General features: G+C 31.4%; 2 protein-coding genes and 1 long non-coding RNA gene across 4 annotated transcripts; all 3 read right to left on the reverse strand.

Moving 5' to 3' along the window:
• Window positions 1-428: 428 nt before the first annotated feature.
• On the reverse strand, window positions 429-7,926 carry LOC110414637 (cytidine/deoxycytidylate deaminase family protein). The gene is made up of 9 exons (XM_021425933.2): window positions 6,992-7,926; window positions 5,692-5,826; window positions 4,638-4,737; window positions 4,362-4,487; window positions 3,948-4,261; window positions 3,104-3,223; window positions 1,969-2,214; window positions 1,768-1,893; window positions 429-849 (listed from the first exon to the last, which is right to left on the reverse strand). The coding sequence occupies exons 1-9, from the start codon at window positions 7,337-7,339 to the stop codon at window positions 586-588; spliced, it is 1,779 nt and encodes a 592-aa protein (XP_021281608.1). The 5' UTR covers window positions 7,340-7,926; the 3' UTR covers window positions 429-585.
• Window positions 7,927-8,074: 148 nt separating this feature from the next.
• Window positions 8,075-13,238, reverse strand: LOC110414638 (uncharacterized). The gene is made up of 8 exons (XM_021425934.2): window positions 13,086-13,238; window positions 12,445-12,468; window positions 11,559-11,664; window positions 11,392-11,460; window positions 10,199-10,692; window positions 9,217-9,478; window positions 8,758-8,966; window positions 8,075-8,336 (listed from the first exon to the last, which is right to left on the reverse strand). The coding sequence occupies exons 1-8, from the start codon at window positions 13,088-13,090 to the stop codon at window positions 8,270-8,272; spliced, it is 1,236 nt and encodes a 411-aa protein (XP_021281609.1). The 5' UTR covers window positions 13,091-13,238; the 3' UTR covers window positions 8,075-8,269.
• A 1,760-nt stretch (window positions 13,239-14,998) lies between these two features.
• LOC149527258 (uncharacterized) lies at window positions 14,999-17,919 on the reverse strand. Of its 2 annotated transcripts, none has more exons than XR_016351151.1 (4): window positions 17,780-17,919; window positions 17,533-17,687; window positions 15,452-16,423; window positions 14,999-15,369 (listed from the first exon to the last, which is right to left on the reverse strand). It is a non-coding gene; the product is annotated as an uncharacterized LOC149527258 (long non-coding RNA). The 2 variants fall into 2 exon arrangements; XR_016351152.1 differs by having other exon boundaries at window positions 15,002-15,181; window positions 15,293-16,423.
• Between the last annotated feature and the right edge of the window lie 5,742 nt (window positions 17,920-23,661).

The following is a 23,661-nucleotide window of genomic DNA, read 5'->3' on the forward strand; positions in this document are numbered from 1 at the left end:
GGGTTTTTGTTTTTGGATGGGCTTGTGGGCTTCGCATTAAGCCCAATTTGCTTTCGGACTTCTTTTTCCTTTATATTGGAAACATTGCTGTTCTTATAGAAAATAATGTCCAAGAATGAGAAAATAAGCATTTCTTGCTTTCTTTTTTATATAGAAGAAAAAAAAAAAGGGATCGCAAAATCATCATTTTTCTTATCAGTTTAACTTGATAGAATTCATTCTTTAATAAAATTTAATTAATTAAATAAAAAGTTAGTTTATGATTCACTTAGATGCAGAAACCAATGAACCAATTACCCAATTATTTTTTCAAATAAAAATTAGATTCAATTAATAGTAAATAATTATGAGAAGATCAATTGATTTTAATAAAATAAAAACACAAGGACTCGTTACAAGGGTTGATTTTATATTTTAGCCAAAACAAATTTTCCAAAAAAGCATAATATTCTGGTTGCTGGCTAAAATGTGAAGAATGATGGGATATTGCTACTACATACTACAGTAATGTTACAACATAGAAATCAAACAAGGGTCTATTGGTATAACTTTAGCTTGCATTATATTCACTTCTTTTTCCGTACATCATAAAGCTAAGCATGTGCTTTCACCTGCAGCAGATGATTCACCAAGAAACTCTGACCTTAACTGCATCAGCAGCCTGCCTAGATAGTTCAGGCCTTCACCTTCCCGGCCACCACCCCAGAAAAGATCATGTGGTGAAGCTTCAACTAATACCGACCCAGCAGTTGAGAGCAGCATGGAATTCAAGTGAGGATATATTGAGAACTTGCATTTCAGTGCCCTGTACATAACATCGATCTTGACACTTTCCCAATCAGATCTTACCTGCATTGCATTGCGGACATAAATATATGGTAGTCAATCCAAGAAGAACGGCAATCTCCAGATTTGTATACATGTAAAGAGGCAGCCTAGTGCACAAGCCTCTTGTATTGTGGTGTTCAGAGGTAGTCAGATACATATGCAGCCATAACCCCAGTATGTAAGAGGCTGTTTCCATGGCTTGAAACTTTTATACAACAAAAAGAGCACATTTAAAGTATTCGAGCTGGTAGGCATAAGATAAATTAAAATTTAAATCAAATATTTTTCTTTGGGGTAACTTTACATTTTCCGAATTTTAAAGCTCTCAAATACCTATACTGTCTGTCTAGAGAATGGCATCATTAATGGAAACAAAATAACAGTCCAATAAACAATGTTTTATGCTAAACACAGAAAAAATTTCTAGGCCTTCTGGTGGCTGTTAATTTGTGAAATACCAGAACTACAAGGTGTCCATAATATTGGATGCAGTGCGGAAGGAGTAGCAGATTTGAGTATCCCTCCATAGAAAATTCTAACTACTCCTAAAACAAACACACAGGCAAATGCTGCAAGCACATGAGTTACACAGGACAAGAATAAAAAAGACAACAGAAGAAAATTGACCTTAATCAAGAAAAAGAATTGAAAACTAAGTCTCAGATGAGAAAAATGAAAATTATATACTGAAGTATAAAGTTAAATTCATCAACAGGCGAAAACCATCTGAGACATAAACAATTTATTGCATTCAAAATCACATGATTTAGGGCCACTTTTCTCAAAAAACCATCAACTCCCTTGAGTGTACAACAGTAGTCAAAATGAAACTAGAATTTATAGGTGTCTGCGTCATAATATTATAGAACGAACTTTTAAGCTATAATAGCAACCCGAAGGACTAGAAGAATGAGATGACATAAATCCTCCAAGATTTACCAGATTAGGGTGCCGCCTCTGTGTTAACCTTCCCATTCGTGCTGCTTCCTCTGGACTTTTTGCCAATTTTATTTTTTCAATGCAATCCTGTGCTATGGGATCACTGATTCCAAGAAACTTGTTTGCCTAAAAATACAAGAGAGCTTTATTGAATCTAAACAAGGTTAGCTGTAATGGTTTTTCCAAATAAAGGACAATTACCTGGTAATAATGTTCTACACTCGACCAAGTAACATAATTATCATCTTCATCGGGCATTTGAATTGGATGAGGAGAAAAATTTGAGAAAGCACCATAGGGGTCCCATGTTTTATAGAAGAAAATGATGCTCGGCTCAAAAGGTATAACAGTTGGGTCAATTGCAAAGGTTTCATCTTCGGAAGGAACAGTGGGTGTTAAATCCGGTATAGGCTGAAGAAATCCACTGATAAGCATATCAGATCCAACCTGTAATTCAAATGCCAAAAAGGAAACACAAACATGAACATTAAGTCAGAGGCCTTGTACAAAAGAAGAGCCAAATGAGGCATGCTGAGACTATTCATAATAATAATCACTTATGTTCCAATATTTGAACTTAAAATAATAATTAATAAAAAAAGCTAGGCAATAGATGTTTCAATTTTTGTCCATTTAGTTTGAAATGCATCCGTGCGTCTTCTAAAAGACAAAACAAACAAACTGGAAACCTAATTAAAACATGGAATAATATGAAATGCATTTTATGTCATCCCTGTAGCAAATGTCTCTTTCCCTCACAACATCTACAGAAACAAATAAATAGATAAATAAAAAGTGGGACACATTGATCTTGAAGAAGACTTCCCCAGACCTAATTGAGGAAAAAAGAGGGAAGACTACAATTTCTGGCTTGCCTTTTATCTTGTCATACCAAACAATGTTCCAAAGGAAAACAATGCAAATCTTTTCGTCAAACTTAGAATCACATTTCCTGTTTGTTACCCTTTTTATTGTTGCTGTTGCTGTTATCAAGTTACTACCCTATCATACTCTTCACCAATAAATTTCTTTTTCTTTTTTTATTAATCCTTATTTCTCTTCTACCCTTTTCTTAAGCAAGTTTGACACTAAATAATGATTGGTTACCAAGTAGGAGAGCGGTAACAAGACCAACCAAATACAAGGAACCATCTATACCAACAAGATATAAAGTAGGCAGGGATATATATTATTCAAGATATGATTATTTAGGTAAGAAACTGGGAGTGGGAGGAGGATGGATGCAATACTTAAAATAACAATAAGTGCCTAGCATAAAATACAATTGATAAGAAAAAAAAAAAGGGACAGTGAACAAAACTTTCAAGAGACCAACCTGCTCAAAGCAAACATCAATCAAATCCAGTGCTTGTGACATCTCAACCATCCCAAGTTCACCCACAGGAGAAGGCGCGTTCTTCCCACCAATAATTTTAGGGGCAACAAATGCAAAAACCTACAACCAGAAGGACAAAACAATGACGCAATAAATAAATGAATGACTGGTTAGCCAAAAAAAATTGATTGATGACTCTTTATCAGAAGCAATATTTGGAATTAAATCTCTATGCCCTAAGATGTGTAATTCTTGATTCATAACCCAGACAAAAGCTTCCATTAGAAAATTGGAACAAAGGGCACACATTGGTTAGCAACTGACAAATAGCTGACTTTCCTGAAGAAGGCAGCGGTGTCTAGATAGAGATGTTGGGGTGTAAACTACTATTATTAGTTGAATGACCTTTTCGTCCAAGGGAAAAAGAGGACATTCCAAGTTATAAAAAAGATATAAATCATAACAATGATAATGATCATATCAAAAGAACCTGAGACTTGATGTTCTATTGAAAGAGAAGGCCAACACTTTATGAGATGCCAAATGAGTAATTAATAACATTGCCATGGTTTCAAATTATTCAAAGAGGCAGACAAGAAACACCACTGAAATCCAGTTCTCTTATAATTCTTGATACATAGAACTGACAGCTGAGGACAATAAACATCACTCTGAACAGATGCGAAAGAGAAACCAACTTATCCTTAATCTATCTTAGAAGAAGTTCTAGAAAAAATCCCATACTAGTATCTCAGTATGATTTTGAGTTCTATCCAGCTGAAGAACAACCACACATTTAAAGTAAAGCATAACTAAAAACAAAATAAGAGAAGATGACAATAACCTTGTGTATTACACCAGACGAAATAGCAGATGCAGTCAGAGTCCCTCCACACTCCCATAAAATGGAGAGATACCCACGGTCATGAAAATATTCCATTACATCCCTAGGGTTTAAGATGTCAAACTCCACTACTTCGACTCCTTTGGATGCAAGAAATCTCTGGAAACTCCTCCTCGCTCCCCTTTGTGTTACAACTATAGTGGAAACCTCAGATAGGTCCCAAAGATTTGCTTCCTTGGGAAGATCAAGCGTTTTCGACATTACAATTCGAATTGGCATATGCCCACCTCCATGTCTTGCCGTCAGTCTAGGGTCTACTTGAAAACATAAATTAGAAGATAATACAGCAACATTCTGAGCTTAATCAACCACATTATCACCAAAGGCGCAGAGGTAGGTATTGATGATACTTACCATCCCTACGCATAGTATTTCCTCCAACTATAATGGCATCACTTCTACCCCGCAATTCAAACACTCGATTCCTAGACAACTTACTGCTTATCCATGCTGCATGACCGCTGCTCGCAGCTATTTTTCCTATTACCTCCAAGAAAGATTGTCAGATGTGATCCATGCAATTTAACAGCTTGCTCAAATAGTATGATAATATTCTAATTCACCCTTCTAAGTTAAAGAAATTATGGAAGTTAATATGAAAATTGAATTTGTTTAATGCATAATACTCACCATCAAGGGTCATGGCATACTTAAGAACAGAAAATGGAACACGAGAAGCAGCTCTATAAATCAAAGGTAAATTGACAAGGAGACATGCCTTTCGAGCTTCCTACAATACAAAGTTAAGATATATTAAGGATAATATAAGCACTGCTGATTTGATAGGCAGCACCAGAACACAAGAACAAGTCTTAATATGAAACATTAGATGATGAACACAAATACAGCCGCAGCAGAGTGTAATATATTCATTGAACTCTGCATGCTGTTTGACTTGCACAATACTCTTTCTAGCAAAAATTTTCTCCACTTCACATTCTCCTTATACTATCTGACATAATGTAATAGACAAATCCTCTCTAACTAACCATTAAAGATTGTAATCTTCAAGATACTTTCAATGCCCAGCAACAGTTTGCTATCCAAGTCAATGCCTTCCTAACATTAGGCATCCTATTCCCTTTCTTCTCTAAAATTCTGTTTTCTGGAAGTCATAACTCAAATCAGATCAAAAAAATTGGAGAATTTATCAAGAAGTTGTGTTCCTCATAATTGATAAAGGACATTGTTGCATACACTTTGAATCTGCCGTTCAACTTTAAACCTTTAATAAGAGAACAACACTTTATATTCTTTAAACAGCGATAAAGCATGGTGTTTTTCTTTTCCTCTGACAAAGATAAAACAACACATTGATCAAGTTTGTACATAATCCCAAAGGAAACCCAAATGATACAGAACAGACACTTATGATCCACAAATATCAGTTGTAAGCAGACCTATAAAAGAGGAACGGAACTACAAGTGCACATAATACGTCTTTCAATTAAAACAAACACATCCAGGTGCATGTAGCAGATGTAAGTTAAATTATAGTTAAGAGATCATATCTCATACAAGTGAGGAACATTAATTAAATAGGAGGAGAAATGAAGAAAGAAATGTGTACCTTACTATGTTAATAACTTAATGATATGAAGACTCTTCCAAGTCAGATTTGTGAGGCATAAGAACCAAAAACATATAAAGGAAACATGCCCCACATGCAGTTTAAAAATCATACCTCCACAATTTTACTTCGCATATCCTCTCCAAGAACATCAACCTGCAAACCTTGACTCCTTAATGCACGTACGGCATTGCCTCTCAGATGCTGCAGAGGATGCCTGATTCCAACAACAGCTCTTGTGATTCCTGCCTAATCTAAAGAATATCAATGATCTGGCAACTGACAGAACAATAAGAAAATTAAAAAAAGAAAGAAAGAAAGGAAAGAAAAGAAAAGAAATTGTCTCTGTCCAAGTGAAGCTACAACAGCAGAAGAAACTGCTAGAAACTGATCATGGAGATCGGAAACAAAATATAAAGAACCAAGATAAAATTATAAACACCGGATTAAAGCAATCAAGACTTAAGGAATATTAATCAAGTCTCTAGGACTTACAAAGGCTCCAAATTAAAGAATTATCTAACCCTTGTATAAAAAATATTAATTCTATTCCTAATGTCATCAGTCAATTGTGGCTCTAGAAACAAGCATAAGTGGTCCAGCCTTCAGGAAAATGCAATCTTTGATTCCTTTCTTGACGCACAATGTAGCTATCAAGTATTCAATTTCATTTCATCTTTAACTGTAGTGGAGTTAATGTTGCACCTAAGAACAAGCAACTGTCCCTCTGGAATTTGGGTTCGAGCAATCAGCCCTCTGTTCCTTTACACTTGAGTGTCAATTTACACCTTAGGTTCGACCAAACACCTCTAAAGATACCAAAACTACCTATAAACATACAAATTTAAGTATAAAACTAATTAAATGGATCCTTCTAAATGCACAAAATTACATTCAATTATAAACCACTTGCAGGGTAACAAAATTTTAGTATGTTGGTCATCTCTATTTGGTTATTATTGATGCTACTGGGAAAACCGTATGATTGGATGGTAAAAAATAATAATACTAAAATAAAAGAATAAAAATTAAAATTTTAACTTTCTCTATGGTAAAAAGCATGGCTTTACTTTCATATGAAACAAGTATATTTGTAATGTGCATTACATTTGTAGCCGTTAATTCATGTTTAACCCAAAGGGAAATGCTCAAAAATCTGAAAAAATTGATAATCCCAAAAGTGCGAATAAGAGACATTAAACCTTAAGTCCTAAAATTTGAATTATATACCCAAATTATTATATTATTTATCTCTCCACTTCATCTATCTTGCTTTTACATGTTAGCAACTTTTTACTCTTTGGAAAAACGAAAATACAAACAATTAAAAATGTAAGTAGTAAAAGTACAACCTTGTCTCGATTTTGAAAAGACAAAAGCAAAAACGACAAAAAAAAAAACCAAAAATTGAAACCTGAACAAGAGCGGATACAGCAGTGTGATCCCCATGGCAATCTCCTGGCTCCATGTTAAGGTAAGCAGTGGCGCCTCTGCACCGTTCACCGGCGGCCTCAACCGCCAGCACCTCCGCCGGCTTTGTGCCCTGGGCATACAGGTACCCTTCCCCGGCCACCTCACCTGAGCGTGTGGCAATGACGCATCCGAAATTCGGGTGCGGGAAGGTGAAGCCCGCCGACTTGTCGGATATGTCAGCGGCGCGTCGGATGTAGGATAAGTCTTGCGCGTGGTAGTGTTTGTTGATGTTGGTGGCTCTGCAGATTACTGAAGATGAGTAAGGTCCGAGTGCAAAAGTGAGCGCCATTCTTCTGTTCTCCTGCTGTATATGCTGTTGTGCTTTATAGTTTGTTACCTTTGGTAGAGATAATCGGTAGAATAATATTTTTGTATACCCAGGCAAGGACGAATGCCCATGCCCTGTCTGCGCTCATATTCAATTTGGGCTTCAATCGGCCCATTTCTACATGTATTCAAATCCACTCTCGTATTTAATAATATGTCAACTCAAATAGTTGGTTAGTTTGGAACCATAGTATTTCATAATATTTAATCGAATTGCGACTTAGCACTTAAAAGTTTGATGATTTCTACTTGTATCATTGCAAGAATCTCAACCAGTGTTGATTTTGATTTGCAGGTCTAGTGAAGAGGAGTAGAGTTGGAAGGGCCTTGACACATTGTTCTATTTAACCTCTCCATCTCACCCTCCATTAGTTTTAAGTGTACAGAGGTTTGCAAGTGTCTTTAAACTTATAACTCCATATAAAGAACTTGAATCATTCTATTTGTCTCCCAGAAATAATATTACAGGATTGAAACTAAGGCCACGAGTATAAATACAAATCATCTAAAGCAAGCATGCATAGCAAAATCGATATTCTCTACTCTAAATCACATGCATACCAATCTCTAGAGTCTAGAGCATACTACCTAAAATCATGCAATGATGCAAGCAAATTACTTGGATGATGCCTCTTTTGATCCCAAACCAGAGATGCAATTCCCCAGTAATGAGATATAAACGCATCTAACATAGACATAGTACAAGAACACATTGTTTATTGCAAGTAATAATCCATCAATCTTGCTTTTAACAGGCACACCCAATGTGTAGAAGCATCTGCCAATTATGAGTTCATTGTCTCAGCAACACATAGCTAATTAAACACAAGGAACAAGTACAGGGTTCACTCTTTTTCCTTTCAAAGTGATCATAATATTATTGTTATCGCACTTATTCCTCTTCTTCTGCTTCCTCCAGCCAATTCACAAAGGGCTCCAGTGCCTTCACAAAGGTTTGCCTGCAATATTTACAGTACATTTTAGAGCATAGAGTTCTGGAAACAGAAAAAGACAGTAAGAAAATAATTATTTACATGGTTCACAGCCCAACAGTTTCACACACACACACACATTAGGATGCAGCACACTCATAAGAAATATTTATAGCTCTAAAAACAAGATAGAAAAGGCAGTTACTGCCTTTTACAACCTCAAAAACTGGGGTTGGATAATGCAGAAATTGACCTAGCCTTCATTTCCACATAAAATGAATGAACAAAAGATAAACACCAAACCTTCAACTTAACTCAAAAAAATGAGTATTCAGTACTCTGATTCATTACTATACATTCTGACCAGTCGCTCAAGTGCCAAGCAGAAGAACTGATAATACATCACACTTCTCAATGATATGACAGCAAATAGGAAAATAATGCATACCTGCCCTTAGGGTTTGTTCCTTTGCGGAACCAGTGAAGAATGGTATCTTCTGCAAGGACATCCTGGTCATATAGAGACCTTACAATATCAGGGAATAGCTTCATCAATTTAGCATCCTCATAGCATTGCATCTGAACTTTGTACATAAGTTCCAGCTCAAGTTTTCCACTGGTGCAGAAGGAATTTAACAGCTTTGCCCATGTTTTGACCTTTATCATGAGAATCAACATAATTAGCATTGCATGAGTCTTCACAATAATGAAACTGTTATCAATAATGTTCTAAACTGCTAGATCCATTTTCATTGGGCATACTTAAAGACCAGGCATGCATTTAATCCTTAGGGTTTGAGCCATTAGGTTAGTGTGTTGCTCAATGCCTGCATCTCCTATAAGTCATTGACTTTCCAGCAAACATGGCTAACAGAAAAACAGATATAGCAACAGACAAAATGTTTACCTGTCGCAAAGCTGCATTGGCATTCTGCTGCTGGTTCTTCCCAGACCACTGAACAGCATCCATTATTACATCCCACAAAATCCGTACAACCTCTATATCAGGTAATTTAGCATCTTTAACACGTTGTTTGACATTTTCAATGACTTCAGATATCTCAGATTCCTCTGCAATCTGGGTTGTCAGAGCAGACTTCATTTCCTTCAGTTTCACCTCAAATAACTTTTTCTCATTGTATTCAACCAAAGGCACCAACCCTGCCTTGCTGAAAATCAACATAATCGGACAAAGAATAAGATTCAAAACAGTTAAATAAAAATACACAGCATGAATTCACTTGCAAACCAAAGATACAACCAGACATTGAAACATCGTCATGATCATATCTAACAAACTAAGGGTGCATTTGGTTCGATTGGATGATGAATAAATACGATAAATCAACCTATGCCTTGCTTGGTGTTCACTAAAAATAGGATAGGATGATATTATTTAATCAACAATTGTGTCCACTTCTTCATCATCTCATTATTCTTACCATTTCTTATCTATTTATCCTGTGCACCAAGCACACCCTCATTGGATATTTCTCAAACAGCCAAATCATAATCAAAATTAGACATTAACATTTGTAATCAAACACATTAAACCCATAATCTAGAAAGGTTCAATTATCTTAGACAATCATGAAGTAACACTTAAGTCATTAACATTTCTACAGCCTACTATTGGTATAGTCAAGACAAGCAAATACTTGTTTCAACCAAGAAAAACTATGCCCACAAGTAAATTTGTGTAATAGGACAAAAGTCAACTACAATTCATCGACGTCAAACCCAACAAAGGTATTATTGTTTTTCAACAAGAACCAAAACAGTTGATCTCAAACCCCAATATAACTTTGGAAACCAAATGCACTGAAATTCAGGACAAGCAGAAAAATTATAAGTGACACAATTCCTCTATCTCTAACCACAAAACTTACGTGAAATGCTCAGAGAAACCTTCAGCAGATCGCTTTGCGGATGGAAAGAAGTCCAGGAGATTGTCCTCCATTTTCCCTCGCTTCAGAATTGAAATTAAATCCTCAAGGCTATTATCCACCAGATACTCCTTGAAGAAGTCTGTTATGAATGAAAGAACTAGCCCTTTTGCCACAAGATTATCCTTGAGCAGTGGCTGGAACACAGTCTCAGGTGGCAGCCCTGATAGTTTCTGGGAGAAAGCAAGTGCTGTGAAAATTGCAAGCTTCTTCCTTTCATTTTCCTCAAAAAGCTCCAACGACTGCAAGAGTCTTCGCATAACATTTTCAAGATTCTTTATCAGAAAAGGCCTCCGGCGCAAGATTTTCTGTATATAGCTCACAGATGGGAAAATGGCTTCACGTTTAGCCTCGCACTCAATTATGGAGTAAGGGTGGCGCTCACCCTCATCAGGTTTAATTGTGCCTGGTTGTGTGCGGCCTCCAGTGAAAACAACCTGCAATTGCCCATTTAGATCGCTTCAAAGCAGTATAACTAATTTTCACCAAGGAAAACAGGAGGAAGCAATCAATTAGAACAACACATATTCAAAGAGCTTTCAAAATTGGTCAAACATCAGGAATACATAGCTTGAATATTTTTTGGTTGAAGAATTTTAGGCATTTTCTTATGTAACATTAGTTTATTCAAGTGTTAATGAAAGAGACAAGACCGATTTAGATAGAAAAATTGCAAGAAGTCATCTCATATTACAAGTACTTGCCACCGACTACATTAAATTAGCATGAAAACAAGCACAAAATATAAAAAAGGACACTTTCACAATCTAGCAGATACATAGGCCAATAATTTGGAGGAACACCACAATCAAGTTTAGGAAAAATGAGTTTTGTCATTTATGCTCTTTATAATAATCACCAGTATCAAGTTTTACTAGGAAACCTGATGCTGCTGTCAAACTGCATGCATATTAAGTAAATCAAGTGTTAGCCTCAAAACATCAGTCCACTAACCACCAAGCATGCACATGCCACAATGGTGAGATTATTTCCCATATATATTTTTCCAGTTGATCATCATTCTTAATGAATTATGCTAAAGATCCAATGGAAATAGCAGAGAACAATCAATTGTTTTCCTTTAAAAGGAAAAACATCAAAACTTGATATTTCCATATGGAAATCAAGAAGCTTACCTCAAAGAAGGTGTCACCGTATCGTGAGAAGTTAAGGTCTGAAGATTCAATGTTCCTGGCAACAAGTTCCTGCATGAAGCAAGTGTTAATCAAAGAGCAAAAATAACCATCTAGAATAATGCTTAAGTTTAAACCTAGAAGAAACGATGGAGCATTGTGGTAAATACCAGATCACCAACATTCTCCAAATAGATCTGGACCACTGCATCAGCAAATGCTGCAGGGTCCAGGGGTGCAGCAATATTCCGTTTGCGGGTCTTAATCCGCGTACCGCTGCACAATAGATACAAGAAACATATGCACAAATTACAAATAACATAAAAGAACATCAGTCAGACACACTCTTAAGGTTCTTCCGCATATTGTTAGCAACTAGTTGTTCAAAGACAAGCTATCACTTTCAATACACTGTCTTGATTTAGTGAAGTGAAATGTAAAATATTTTGGCATTTGCCCCAATTCAAACCATAAATGACAAAACAAGTTCCTATTTTGTCAAGGTCCTGTAAGCACCCACAGTTATCAAAACAAATTAAACATAACCCTGAATTATAGAATAATGAAATCAAAATTTCTTGAAGGAAAAAAAGGAAAGGTGCAAAATTTTGATTTATTATACCAAACATAACACAAAGATAACTTGCAGAAAGTATAAAGCTTCCCTATTTAGAAATCAAGAAACAAGCACCAAGAAATATGACAAACTGTAAGAAGATCATACCATCCTTATGTCGAGTAAAAATCGAATAACAATTCATGGTAGGAAAACTAAATCATAAAGAGGTTCATATAAAAGGATAACAAAAAAATTGCAGCCATAAGAATTATTCATTTCGGAGGAGAAGCATAAGTACTAAAACAGAGTGCCAAACCTTTGAATCTATTGACATTCTTAAATTATCTTTCCTCATTACTTCAAAAGTTCGTCATACAGGTCATATAACTGATATCAAGGCCTCATAGTACTAAACGTTACAGATACCCCCAATTATTTTTCTTTTACAACGTCAGCTCTAATAACAAAGAACATTTTGCAAAAATAGAATAACTTACCCAAGAGTGGGTTTCTCCTTCGAGCTGCAGAATTAAAGGATTAAAACCAATTAGTATGTCATAAAAAAAATTGAACATTTCTTGAACAAAAACAATTATTTTTTTATATAAATTAAATAACCAAATGAACAAATCTTAAAGAAAAAGGCTATTATGGACTGAAGAAGACAAGCCAATTCAATGAAATCAAGATTAAATAAAAACAAAATAGCAACAGAATCAAAACACAAAGGAGAAAAGCTTTCTGAACAAACCCTCAAAAACTTGCAAAAAAGAAAAGCTTTCAAAGAAGCCTAAGATATAAACGGATCAAGGCAAGAAAATTCTCCCAAACTAACTAAATTTGTCTTCACGACAAAAAAAACCCTAGAGCGAAAAATATAAAAAAATAAAAAACTAAATCTCGACGAAATCTTTTTCTACTATTTAATTGATATTTAGAAATGATCAGGAATCAAATCAAGAACTTTACAAACCAAACACACAAAACAAAAAAGAAAAAATAACAAAAAATTCTAAGAAAATCCCAAAATTATGAAACAAATAGCGAATCGATCTCGCTTTCCCAAACAAAACTACAGATCTCTGATCAAGAAAAGAAGATTACAGATCAAGAGAGAGAGAAAGAGCCGTGAGAGTACCTCATAAACCAAGACGAAGAAAGGATCGGAGGAGAGGGAAGTCTCTCTGGGATTTGGGAGATTTTTGAGTGAGAGACACACAGAGACAGAGAGAAAAGAGAGAGAGAGAGACAAGAGTTGGCTGATCGATAGTTTTTGGACAAAGATTTTATAATTATTTTATTACTTTTTTAAAAAAAAAAGGGTGACAAAGAAAGAGAGTGAACGATAAGGATATGTAACGGTGTACCATGCAGGTTCCGCGATCATTTAAATACGATTAATTTATTTAAATATTATATCATTAATTTATTTAGATAAAGGAATCTTTTTTATGTATAAGTAATAAATTATTTTATGTATTTTAAATATTAATAATTTAACAAATGAGTTTAAACGAATTAGATATGTTATGTAATATGAATTAGTTTGTTAATATAATTAATTATATAAATAGGTTTTTCATGAATTAAGTGAGTCAATTCATATAAAACATAATATTTTCGTGCAATTTGAAATCTTAGATTTTCATGTTTTAAAATTTCATGTGAATTTTACCCTCTTGGGCCCATCTATTTTTTTTAAAAATTAATTCCAAACAATTAATTTTGATTTTAAATTTTAAATCCAATCGGATTATTATTTTAAAAATTAGGCAAGCAAAAGTATAGAATTATATTATATTAATTTAATTATTATATTATTTATTAATTTTTTTAAAGTATAGAATGGGAAACGTCGCTTACAAAGTATAAAAATGCATAAGATAAGCAAATATAGAGATGGTGATTAAGATTGTTCCGATCCTATCCAATTCTACACGTGCTTTTCTTATTTGTATATAAAACTATTAGTTTAAACCTAAAAAAACTAATGTATTATGACCCTTTTTAGTACATTCAAAAGAGTTTTTAAATTTAAATTTAAATTCAAATGAGTTTTTTATCTTAATAAAAATTTAAAATATGAGATATAACTTAACAAGTTAACGTGATTATGTGATAATTGTTACGGTCAAATGTATCGAAAACTGTCTTGCAAACACACAAAAAAGGCATTTGCAAGGACTAAAAATTCACTTAGCCTTTCAGAAAATCTAGTTTAACAGGACATAAAAACCAAGAAACCCCTATACAGAAAAACTATTCATTCACAATTTAGGCCAAAGCCCAAGATGAAAGAAGAAAGGGAAAGAGGATTGCCGACAGGAAGAGAAAGAGGATTAAAGAGAAAGAAGAAAGGGACGGGAAAGGGAAAAGGAAAAGGAAAAATATTTTTTCCTCGTGGAAATTGGTTAAAATTTTTTAAAATAAATTTTTTATTTTTTATTATTATATCAAATTAAACTTATAAAATATTATTTTTATTTATTAAAATTCGTATTTTGTATAAATTCCAATAAAATTCATCAATAATCAGCCAAATAAATTCAAAGATAAAAAAAATAGAAATCTCTTTTAAATTTGTTTATTATTATTGTAATAATTCTAGGCATTATTATAAAAAATAATTATTTTTAATATATATTAATTATAAAAATAAAAATATTATATTATTTTCAAATATTATTATTTATTATTTTATTTATTTAAAGTTAAAAAGTCAAATTTTATATTAAAAATTATAAATTTATTCAATTTATATGTTTTTTATATATAAAGATAATTTTATCAATTTACATTAAATTTTTTGTAAAGTAGTTACAAAGAAAACATTACAATATAATCTTTTCAACAATCTCATTCCCTACAATTATCACTCTCTCTTGTTATATCAAACACTGTAAAATTATATTCCTAACAATCATATACCCAACAATCACATTCTCATTAATCACATTATCAACAATATACCAAACACAACCATAAATTAAAGTTCAAATGCTCATTTCAATACAATAAAAGTTGAGACATATAGTTGAATAAATAATCATAGTACAAAAACTTTTTTTTATAAATTTAATTTTATAGGACTCATTATCCTGTAACTTATAAGTAGAATTATTAAGTATTATCATCAATTCATACATAGGACAACTTAGTAGGGTGGCAATCTACCTTTCAAAAAATAGATCATCAAACTAGGACAGCTTGATTTACATCCAATCATATGTTGACCTACTCACAAAACACAAAAGAACTTTTTTAATTCTCCAAGTAAACACTCAAATATACAACATATACACTGGTCCCAGAACGATGACAGTGTGTCCATCCTTTAGATCTTACCACGTGTACAAAATTAGATCGAATGGTCACAAAAGCGCCACACTCCCTGTTCTCTGTTTTTGTTTTGTCATAGAAACCTAGCACGGAAGAGCAAACATGACCCTTTAGCTTGAAAAGTTATGTCGACCCAAGACGCAACTGTGGGCTGGGATCACAGACCTTTTTTGTCCTGATGCGATTATAGATGGCTCTGTGTTTCCATCTTCTTTCACTTCAACAATCAGCGTTCAAGACAGCTGCCACCGAGATTTTATATGTAGTACAATTCATCTGTTTCCACCACCTCAGAAACAGGTGAAAAGGCCCTGATGCCAGCTCAATTACCAGAAACAAACCCCGCCTAACAATCTATATGAGAGATCATGAAAGATGGTATACAACCTAAATTCACAAGATTTTGTATCATTTAAACCATGATGGTCCCTGATGCGACAAAAACCCCCATTGCAATCAATGATATCACTAGAGTAGTGGTAGGCACACGCATCCAAGAGCGTGTGCCTAACACTTTACCAAATATAAACACTGACAGGTACAGCAGCACACTTAACTCTGCAAGCCATTACACCAAGACAGCCTCTTTTGTTTTTACTGTCTTAATCAAACTCTTCTTACCTCTTGAGTCCTAACAACCCGATGGTACTTCAGTTCAAATATTTTTCACGTGCTCCACACATCATTAAAATAGTTTTACGGACCAATTTGCTGATTAATTTAGTTGTGAATTGTAATGGATAGACAGACACAACTGAAGGCAAGAAGAACAAGAATAATTTATGCAAATTTATAAGTTCTACAGAATATTGGAAGCAGCATTTAGTAAAGTAAGTATGCTGCCGATGATATCAGTATCAACTTTCAAAACCAGCAATAAAACTATGTCAGTACACATGAAACCTCCTGAGTAGACACTTCCTCATAATAAGACCAGAGCAGAAGAAATACAACAATAAAATTCAGCTGCGATAAGATTTGTTAACCCACCAGAACAGATCAACTTTTCCTTCACTTAGATGAGAGCATTTTTATTCAAAATTGCACTCTTGGCTCTATGAACTAGTTATTAGTTCAGACCTCAATGGATGAAGAGTAGTGTGCACTGGCAGCTGAGGTAAAATCCATGAAGAAAATCTGCAAACAGTGTGAAGCAGTGGAATGAGATCTGCAATCCCTAGTTGGGATGATGAAGAATACAATAAATAGTATTACTTAGGATGATCATTTATGCATAAGGCCTATAACAAATACTGGACTGCTGAAACAAGATCCTACCAGAGAACATTCTAACTGGAAAAAGGATTAGCTCATTAAAATGGGGGATGACTGACTTGGAAGAATTCATAAAGATAAGAAAATGTCACTTATATTCCCACAACCAAGGATTTAAGTGTTTTCTCAACAACACCACCCCCCCCACCCAAATGTTTGCAAGTATCTCTGATAGGGCACGAAGAAGTATTAGGACGCACCAGTATTAAGTTCCCTGGGACCTTTGTAACCCCAATCCATGGACAAAACTATCTATGTTATTTGTCGGAACGCACAAACAGAAGCTAGAAAGCACCCTTGGTCTTTCCCATTGAAAATCTTCAAATAATCTACTGACAAGATACCTATCCCTGCTGCATTTAAGCATGAAAGGTATGTAGGAACCAATCAAAGACAAAAGTTTGATTAATCCCTAGATTAACCACTACGTTTTGAGGCCAAATTATCAATACAACTTGGATTCTTCCATACAAATTATTGCCAAAAATTGTCCTATATTCAGCTTTATATCCTTATCTTTTATAAGCTCATACAATAATGATAGTGCAAAATTCAAAGCTACAGACGATGGGGTAAAACTTATAAGCAATTCAAGTAATCTCCTAACCACCAATTTTATTTGTCAAGTAGACTTAATGTACTGTTATATTCATAATGCATGTTTGTAATGTACATTTCTTGATTATAGTTTCACTAAGATTAACAAAAACTAAGATATTGCATTAAAAAACTTGGAATCAGAAATTAGATTTTTCAGAGCTTCCTGGAAACCCCATTACTGAACTTAAATAATTCACTTAGACATTTCAACAAACACATGGGACACTCTCACAAAGTTCAAAAATGCATCAATACAAACCATAAACTCAACCCCAAATCCAAAACCCATTTCAAAAAATCTACACTTAACAAGAAATCAAGCTTCAAAAATCCAAAAAGAAAACAACAAGAAACGGAAATGGAAATTAAACCTATCATTTAACTTCTCTAACAATTCCCTCATTGGACTCCGGCCTGGTGTCAATTATAACTGAATCAGGAACAGCACTTTCTTGTTGCTGTTGTTGAGCATTCATTATTTGCTCCATGTCTCTTATTCTAGTCCTTACTACATTTGTAACCAAAACTGCACCAAAAAGAAAAAAATAAAGGTAACATTCGTGCAAAATTTATATACAGAGAAAGATAGATTGATTTTTAAAGAGGACGAGAGCTAACTGGCTGCGGTGCCGATGGCCCAGAGCCAGAGGATCTTTAAACCAGGGCTCGTTTTCTCTCTCACCATCGTTCACCCTCTGATTTCCCGAAGCCCTTTTACGATCTCCTGCAACAATAGGTAAAATAAACATATAAACTCAATATGGGAGTTTTTTTTTAATTAATAAAAAATTTAATAATATTATATAATAATAATTTTAAAAATTAATCAAAAATAAAATAATTCTTTTGCTCTTATCACATCATCAAATTAGTACAAATAAATTAATGGTTGGACCTACATGTTTCATTGAAAATAATTTTTTTAAACAAAATATTTTAAAAAAAAATTAATAAATTTTCATATAATTTTGATTAAAATTTTAAAAGTGTAAGTATTTTACTCAAAAATATAATACAAAAATGAGTAAATATGTCATTATAGCTTGAAATCGCATATCTTGTATTATCAAATCCAATTAAATATCATCTTTATAATCGAATTTGGATAATAAAAGATTTAAACAATGATTTTAGAATATCCACTACTTGAATCTAATTATAAATGTTAATTTTTAATTTTTAATTTTAATTATATATTTTTACAAAATTTTAATTAATATAATACTTATTAAAATTTATTAATTATTTTAATAATTTATTATATATTTTATTTTAAATTTATTAATAATAACTACCCTAAAACTCTCTTTTAACCATTAAAATCAAATGTCACATTGTGAGTACAAGCAACAAATAATGATCAAGTTTTTTATATACTTCTGTGCAAATTGTTCAAACTTAAAATTTGAGAAAAAAATCAATTATAGTTAATTGGATAATGAATAATAAGTTGAAAATGAGTTTATGTAATTATTTATATAAGTTAGCAACATTTGGAATTGGAAGGATCCACATTCAACCATCATAAAGGTTCCATTTTGTGTTTTTTATTATTACTTTTCACTTTTATTTGGTTTACTTTATCAAGAAAAAAAATTCCTATAAAATTAAGGTTAATAGCAAAAAGCTAAATTGATTGATTAGAAAATAAACAAAAGATCAAAATATAATTTTAATGTTGATATAGTTGTATTATATGTAAAAGGTGAAATCATGAATTTTATTACTAAAATAATCCGAATGTATTCATTATTTTTATAATTAATAGTAGAGCTATCAACCAATCAAGTTATTCTTTCATATTTACGTGTCACGAATTTTATATAAGTAAGACATAAAAAGAATTTGATTTTATATATAAAAGAGCTTTTCTTTATCTGTTAAGTATATTTTTTGAGTTGAAAATGTAGATTAGTGATAAACGGTAACAAAGTAAATTTAAATTTGTACTGATATGAGATCCTATGAGAGAGATATACTCAAATCATTGTAAAGGTCTTTTTCTACTATAAATGAAGAGTCATTTGATAAGATAAAATATTATAAATCTTATATAAATAAGAAATAGAATGAGTATTGAGTTTATAACTAAAACCCTTTCTTTACTTATTAAATATGTCTTTTTGAGTTAAAAATGTAAACTCACAACAAATAAATTTACCCTAATTTGGGTCGAGCATGAACCTGAATTTTTATATGTGAATTGAGCTGGAAGATATTGTTAGAGCTCAAGGCAGGGCTTTGGTTTTCAATGTGTCTAGTGGGCTTAGCCCAGCCCATAAACAGCCCTGAAAATATGAGTGACGCAGACAACAATCAAACCAATACACATGTTATCAAGAAGAGGGACTTTAGGTGTTTTCCACATTTCAGATTTTGTCTTTTTCTGAAGGAAAAAGGAAAGAATGAAGATGTAGAAGTAAAAGGTTCCATTTCCAGCTTGTTTGGTCAGACTTAAACTGATTTTGTATTACCCAAGTCAGAGATAGACCAAGCGCTGTGATTAATCAAATTTGTAGCATATCTGACTTCCAGTGGAATGCCAAATTTGACTCATCATAATATCAAATGTCATTATGAGGGGGGTTGGTGGATATTTTTAGTGTTTTCACAAAGGAATCAAATTTTGCTCAGTGAACATCACATGATTATATTAATTGTATGACAAGAAAGAATATCAGTTTTTTGAGAGTACCAACTTTGTGGAGATAATATATATATATATATATATATATATATATCAACTCACTTATATCAGTATAAAATTAATTTATAAGTAAATTATAAATTAAATAATAAATTTTAACACAATTTTAATATTAATGAGAAAATTTTCATGCTTTTAGTCTAATGTAATATTTAATAAAATAAAAACATTAAAAACTTCTTTTATAGAAGGAGAATTTAAATTTAATTTTTATAAAAAAATAAATTAATATATTTATTAAAAAATCAAATAATCAAGTAATATATATATATAATATAATATAATTAAAAGAGAAAGGATTTGAACCTTACTCTTTAAATATATACATATATGTAAATATTTTCTTACTTAATTATTTAATTTCATAATAAGTATTATTTAAATATTTAACTTATTAATAAATATATGTATTGTATGTTTTTAATCTAGATTTTTGAGGTTATGTTTATTTACTAATTCGAGGAAAGGGGATTCGAATTCTATTCTTTAGACAAAAGATTATGCACTAATCAATGAACTAAATATTTAGATGTAAACCGATAAGCTATACATGTATTATTTTTTTAATAAAATACAATTCGTGGAAAATATAAAATTTGAATCTAACTTTTCAAATAAAAATACATAAATTTATCATGAAACAAATCATTTTTTTTTACTTTGTACGTAATTTAGTAGCCATTAATAGTTGATTCTTGATTAATAAAACCAACAATTTATGATATTGCTGTATTTTTTATTTTTTACTCTTCTATCGTATTGCATCATAAAAATCACATCCACAGAGTTTAATCATGGTATTAAAAATATCAATATATATTTTTTTCATCTTTTAAATATCACATCAACTCTCAAAGTCAAATGTGCCACATATTTACTTATGGTGTAAAATGACCAACCCTAGTGGTGCGAAGAAATACAAAACAAGCTATGTAGATGTGGAAATTTTGAAAGATGCATCGTGCCCACCGGATCTTTTGTCAATTGCCTCTGCCCCTCGCCGGCAAAGCCCGTCCATCTGTTTAAAGGAAAGTAATGATCGCAATCAAAATATGTTTCACAAGTTCGAATATTTTATTAGCGGCGTAGTACGAAATCTTATCTGTTGAAATTATTGATATTTTTATCAAAATTATACATCATAATCAAGATCTATTTTAGAAAATTAAGATTTTATAAATATAATGTGAAAGTTTATATCGAATCGAATTGACACATGTGGAGTTCAATGATTATCATATGTTTATTCAATAATTAATTAATTTATTAAATCATATAAAAAAACTTTTAATTTTATTTATAAAATTTGAAAACTTCATCATCAATAAATAGAAATAATTTTTTTAAAAAATAATTAATTAATTGGCATATTTATCTTTTTTTTTTATTTTAAGTCTAAAAGATTTGTCTTAATTTATTAGAATCAATTACACTTATTATGTACTTTTGGTGGTTCATATTACACATTCCATTCCAATTTGTTGATTCATATTAGACTTTTTTTTTCCATAAAATAACTCAACTATAACCAATATTTTAAAAATTATCATGGTAAATTAAATTTTAAATTCTTTTGAAAAATTTAAAATTTTATGATAATTTAAAAAATAAAAATTAATGTTGAATTAATATAATAAATAAAGTCAAACAAAAAAAATATTTAAACATTTGATTTATTGATTAATACATTCTCTTTTATCTAAAAAATAGATTTGGATCACTTTTCTCAATTAAAAAAAATTAAATAAAAAAAGGAGAAGAGAGAAAATAAAGTGGCTTTTTGTGCATACAATACATGTGCTGGGAATCTTGGTCTCCACAAAAGTTGGGTCGTCATTTCACGTATCTATCCAAAATCCAAAATATAATAGAACGAATTTTTTTTTTCTATTTAATATTTTGTTGTGCAAAGGATTCTTGTTTCTTATTATCAGTAGACAAATGTCAGAATCCTTCGTAAAAATAAGACATAATTGTCAATATTTTACCTTCTCCTATTTAATTAACAACAATTGGATGGAGAGATGAACAAGGTAAAGCCGGCCAAGCACATTCCACGCTTCGACTTGTATGCTACTTGGGGCTATCTTTTTAGTTCATTGGTCAAAACTCAATACCCAATAATTAAAGCCTAACAAGAAACGAATTTTGCCCAACTCACATTGATTTTCACAATTCATATAATTATTACATGTCTAATTTATTAAAAATTAGAACGTTTTTTGAGACTCAGTTTTATTCTTCCTTTTGTCTTCTTATATGTATTTTTTTTTTGAAAAGTCAGCTTATATGTACTTAATTCAAAATGCACCAAATTCGGTTGAAAAAAATTTATCGAAAAAAATTAAAATTAAATTTCATCGATAATTTATTAAAATTTTGTAATAGAATTTTTTCTATCGGAATAAATAGGATTTTTTGCAATTGTATTTTGCAAATTCTTAAATTTCATATTTAATGTGGAAATGAATCCAAATATGTCTTTCAAATTAGGAATCCGAATTTTGAAATTTATTTGTAAGTAAGCAAATCAACTTTTTTGTAATTATTCAGTTAACATATTGGACTAAATTTATATTTGACAATTAGATAAACTCGCTTGTTAAAACTCTAAATTTCACCATAAGTGAATAAAATAATAATTCAATGACTAAATAAATATTTGTAATAAGTGTAGAACTTTTAAACTCTATTTATCGTTTTTAAGATAATAATTTATTGATTGAATGGACATTTAAATATAATTTGTTTGTGGAGTTTTAAAATTCTGTGTATAATATATATTTCTTCAATCATTTATTAATTATTATACTTATTGAATCCAAAATTGTCCAACCCAATTCATTTAAAATCTCAAATTATAGTCATTGTAATCAAAATAATTATTGCAAACTGAAAAAAGATGAATAGATTGAATAGCAATATGACACTACAAATAACAATTTATACATTTGCCTAAATAAAATTAAAAATAAAACCAAAAAACAAAAAATGAACAACGAAAAAAGAAAAATAGACAAATTAATTATTTAAAAAAATCTCAACTTAATTATTGCTAGAGCCAAAAAAGGGTGAATAGACTATCAGTATGATAGTTCAAATAACCATTTATCCACTTGCCTAAATAAAATTACAAAATAGAAAAGAACAATCATTCTTTGTCTTTCATAATTAATTTTAAAAAATGGAAACCTTGTTTTTGATAACAACAACATGTTTCCAAACTTACCTTTTCTAATTGTTATTTCCAAAAGAATCAAAAATGAAAAACGAAAAAACAGAAAACGAATAACGAATAACGAAAATGAAAAACAAATAATTAATTATTTAAAAAAAATCTCAAATTAATTATTGCAAGAACCAAAAAAGAGTACATAGATTATCAATATGGTAGTACAAATAACCATTTATCTACTTATCTGAATAAACTTACAAAATAGGAAAGAATAATCATTCTTTATCTTTCATAATTAAGTTTAAGAAATGGAAACCTTGTTTTTGGTAACAACAACATGTTTCCAGACTTACTTTTTTTAATTGTTATTTAAAAAAAGTCAAACGAACACAATAAACAAAAAATGAATAACGAAAAAGAAAAATAGACAAATTAATTATTTAAAAAAATCTCAAATTAATTATTGCAAGAGTCAAAAAAGGGTGAATAGATTATCAATATGGTAGTACAAATAACCATTTATCCACTTGTCTAAATAAAATTACAAAATAAGAAAGAACAATGATTCTTTGTCTTTCATAATTAATTTTAAAAAATGGAAACCTTGTTTTTGGTAAC

This window comes from Theobroma umbraticum, unplaced genomic scaffold (assembly GCF_002168275.2).
Source record: "Theobroma umbraticum cultivar Fairchild unplaced genomic scaffold, ASM216827v3 scaffold_147.0, whole genome shotgun sequence".
Lineage (NCBI taxonomy): Eukaryota > Viridiplantae > Streptophyta > Magnoliopsida > Malvales > Malvaceae > Theobroma > Theobroma umbraticum.

Coding starts and splice junctions, on each gene's coding strand:
- LOC110414637 (XM_021425933.2), bottom strand. CDS start 7,339: ATGGCGCTCACTTTTGCACTCGGACCTTACTCATCTTCAGTAATCTGC. Junction 4,262..4,361: donor AAATACTATGCGTAGGGATG/GTAAGTATCATC, acceptor GTTTTCAAGTAG/ACCCTAGACTGACGGCAAGA. Junction 850..1,767: donor AGAGGCGGCACCCTAATCTG/GTAAATCTTGGA, acceptor AATGCAATGCAG/GTAAGATCTGATTGGGAAAG.
- LOC110414638 (XM_021425934.2), bottom strand. Junction 9,479..10,198: donor GGTTTCTCTGAGCATTTCAC/GTAAGTTTTGTG, acceptor GTTGATTTTCAG/CAAGGCAGGGTTGGTGCCTT. Junction 8,337..8,757: donor GGAACAAACCCTAAGGGCAG/GTATGCATTATT, acceptor TAAATATTGCAG/GCAAACCTTTGTGAAGGCAC.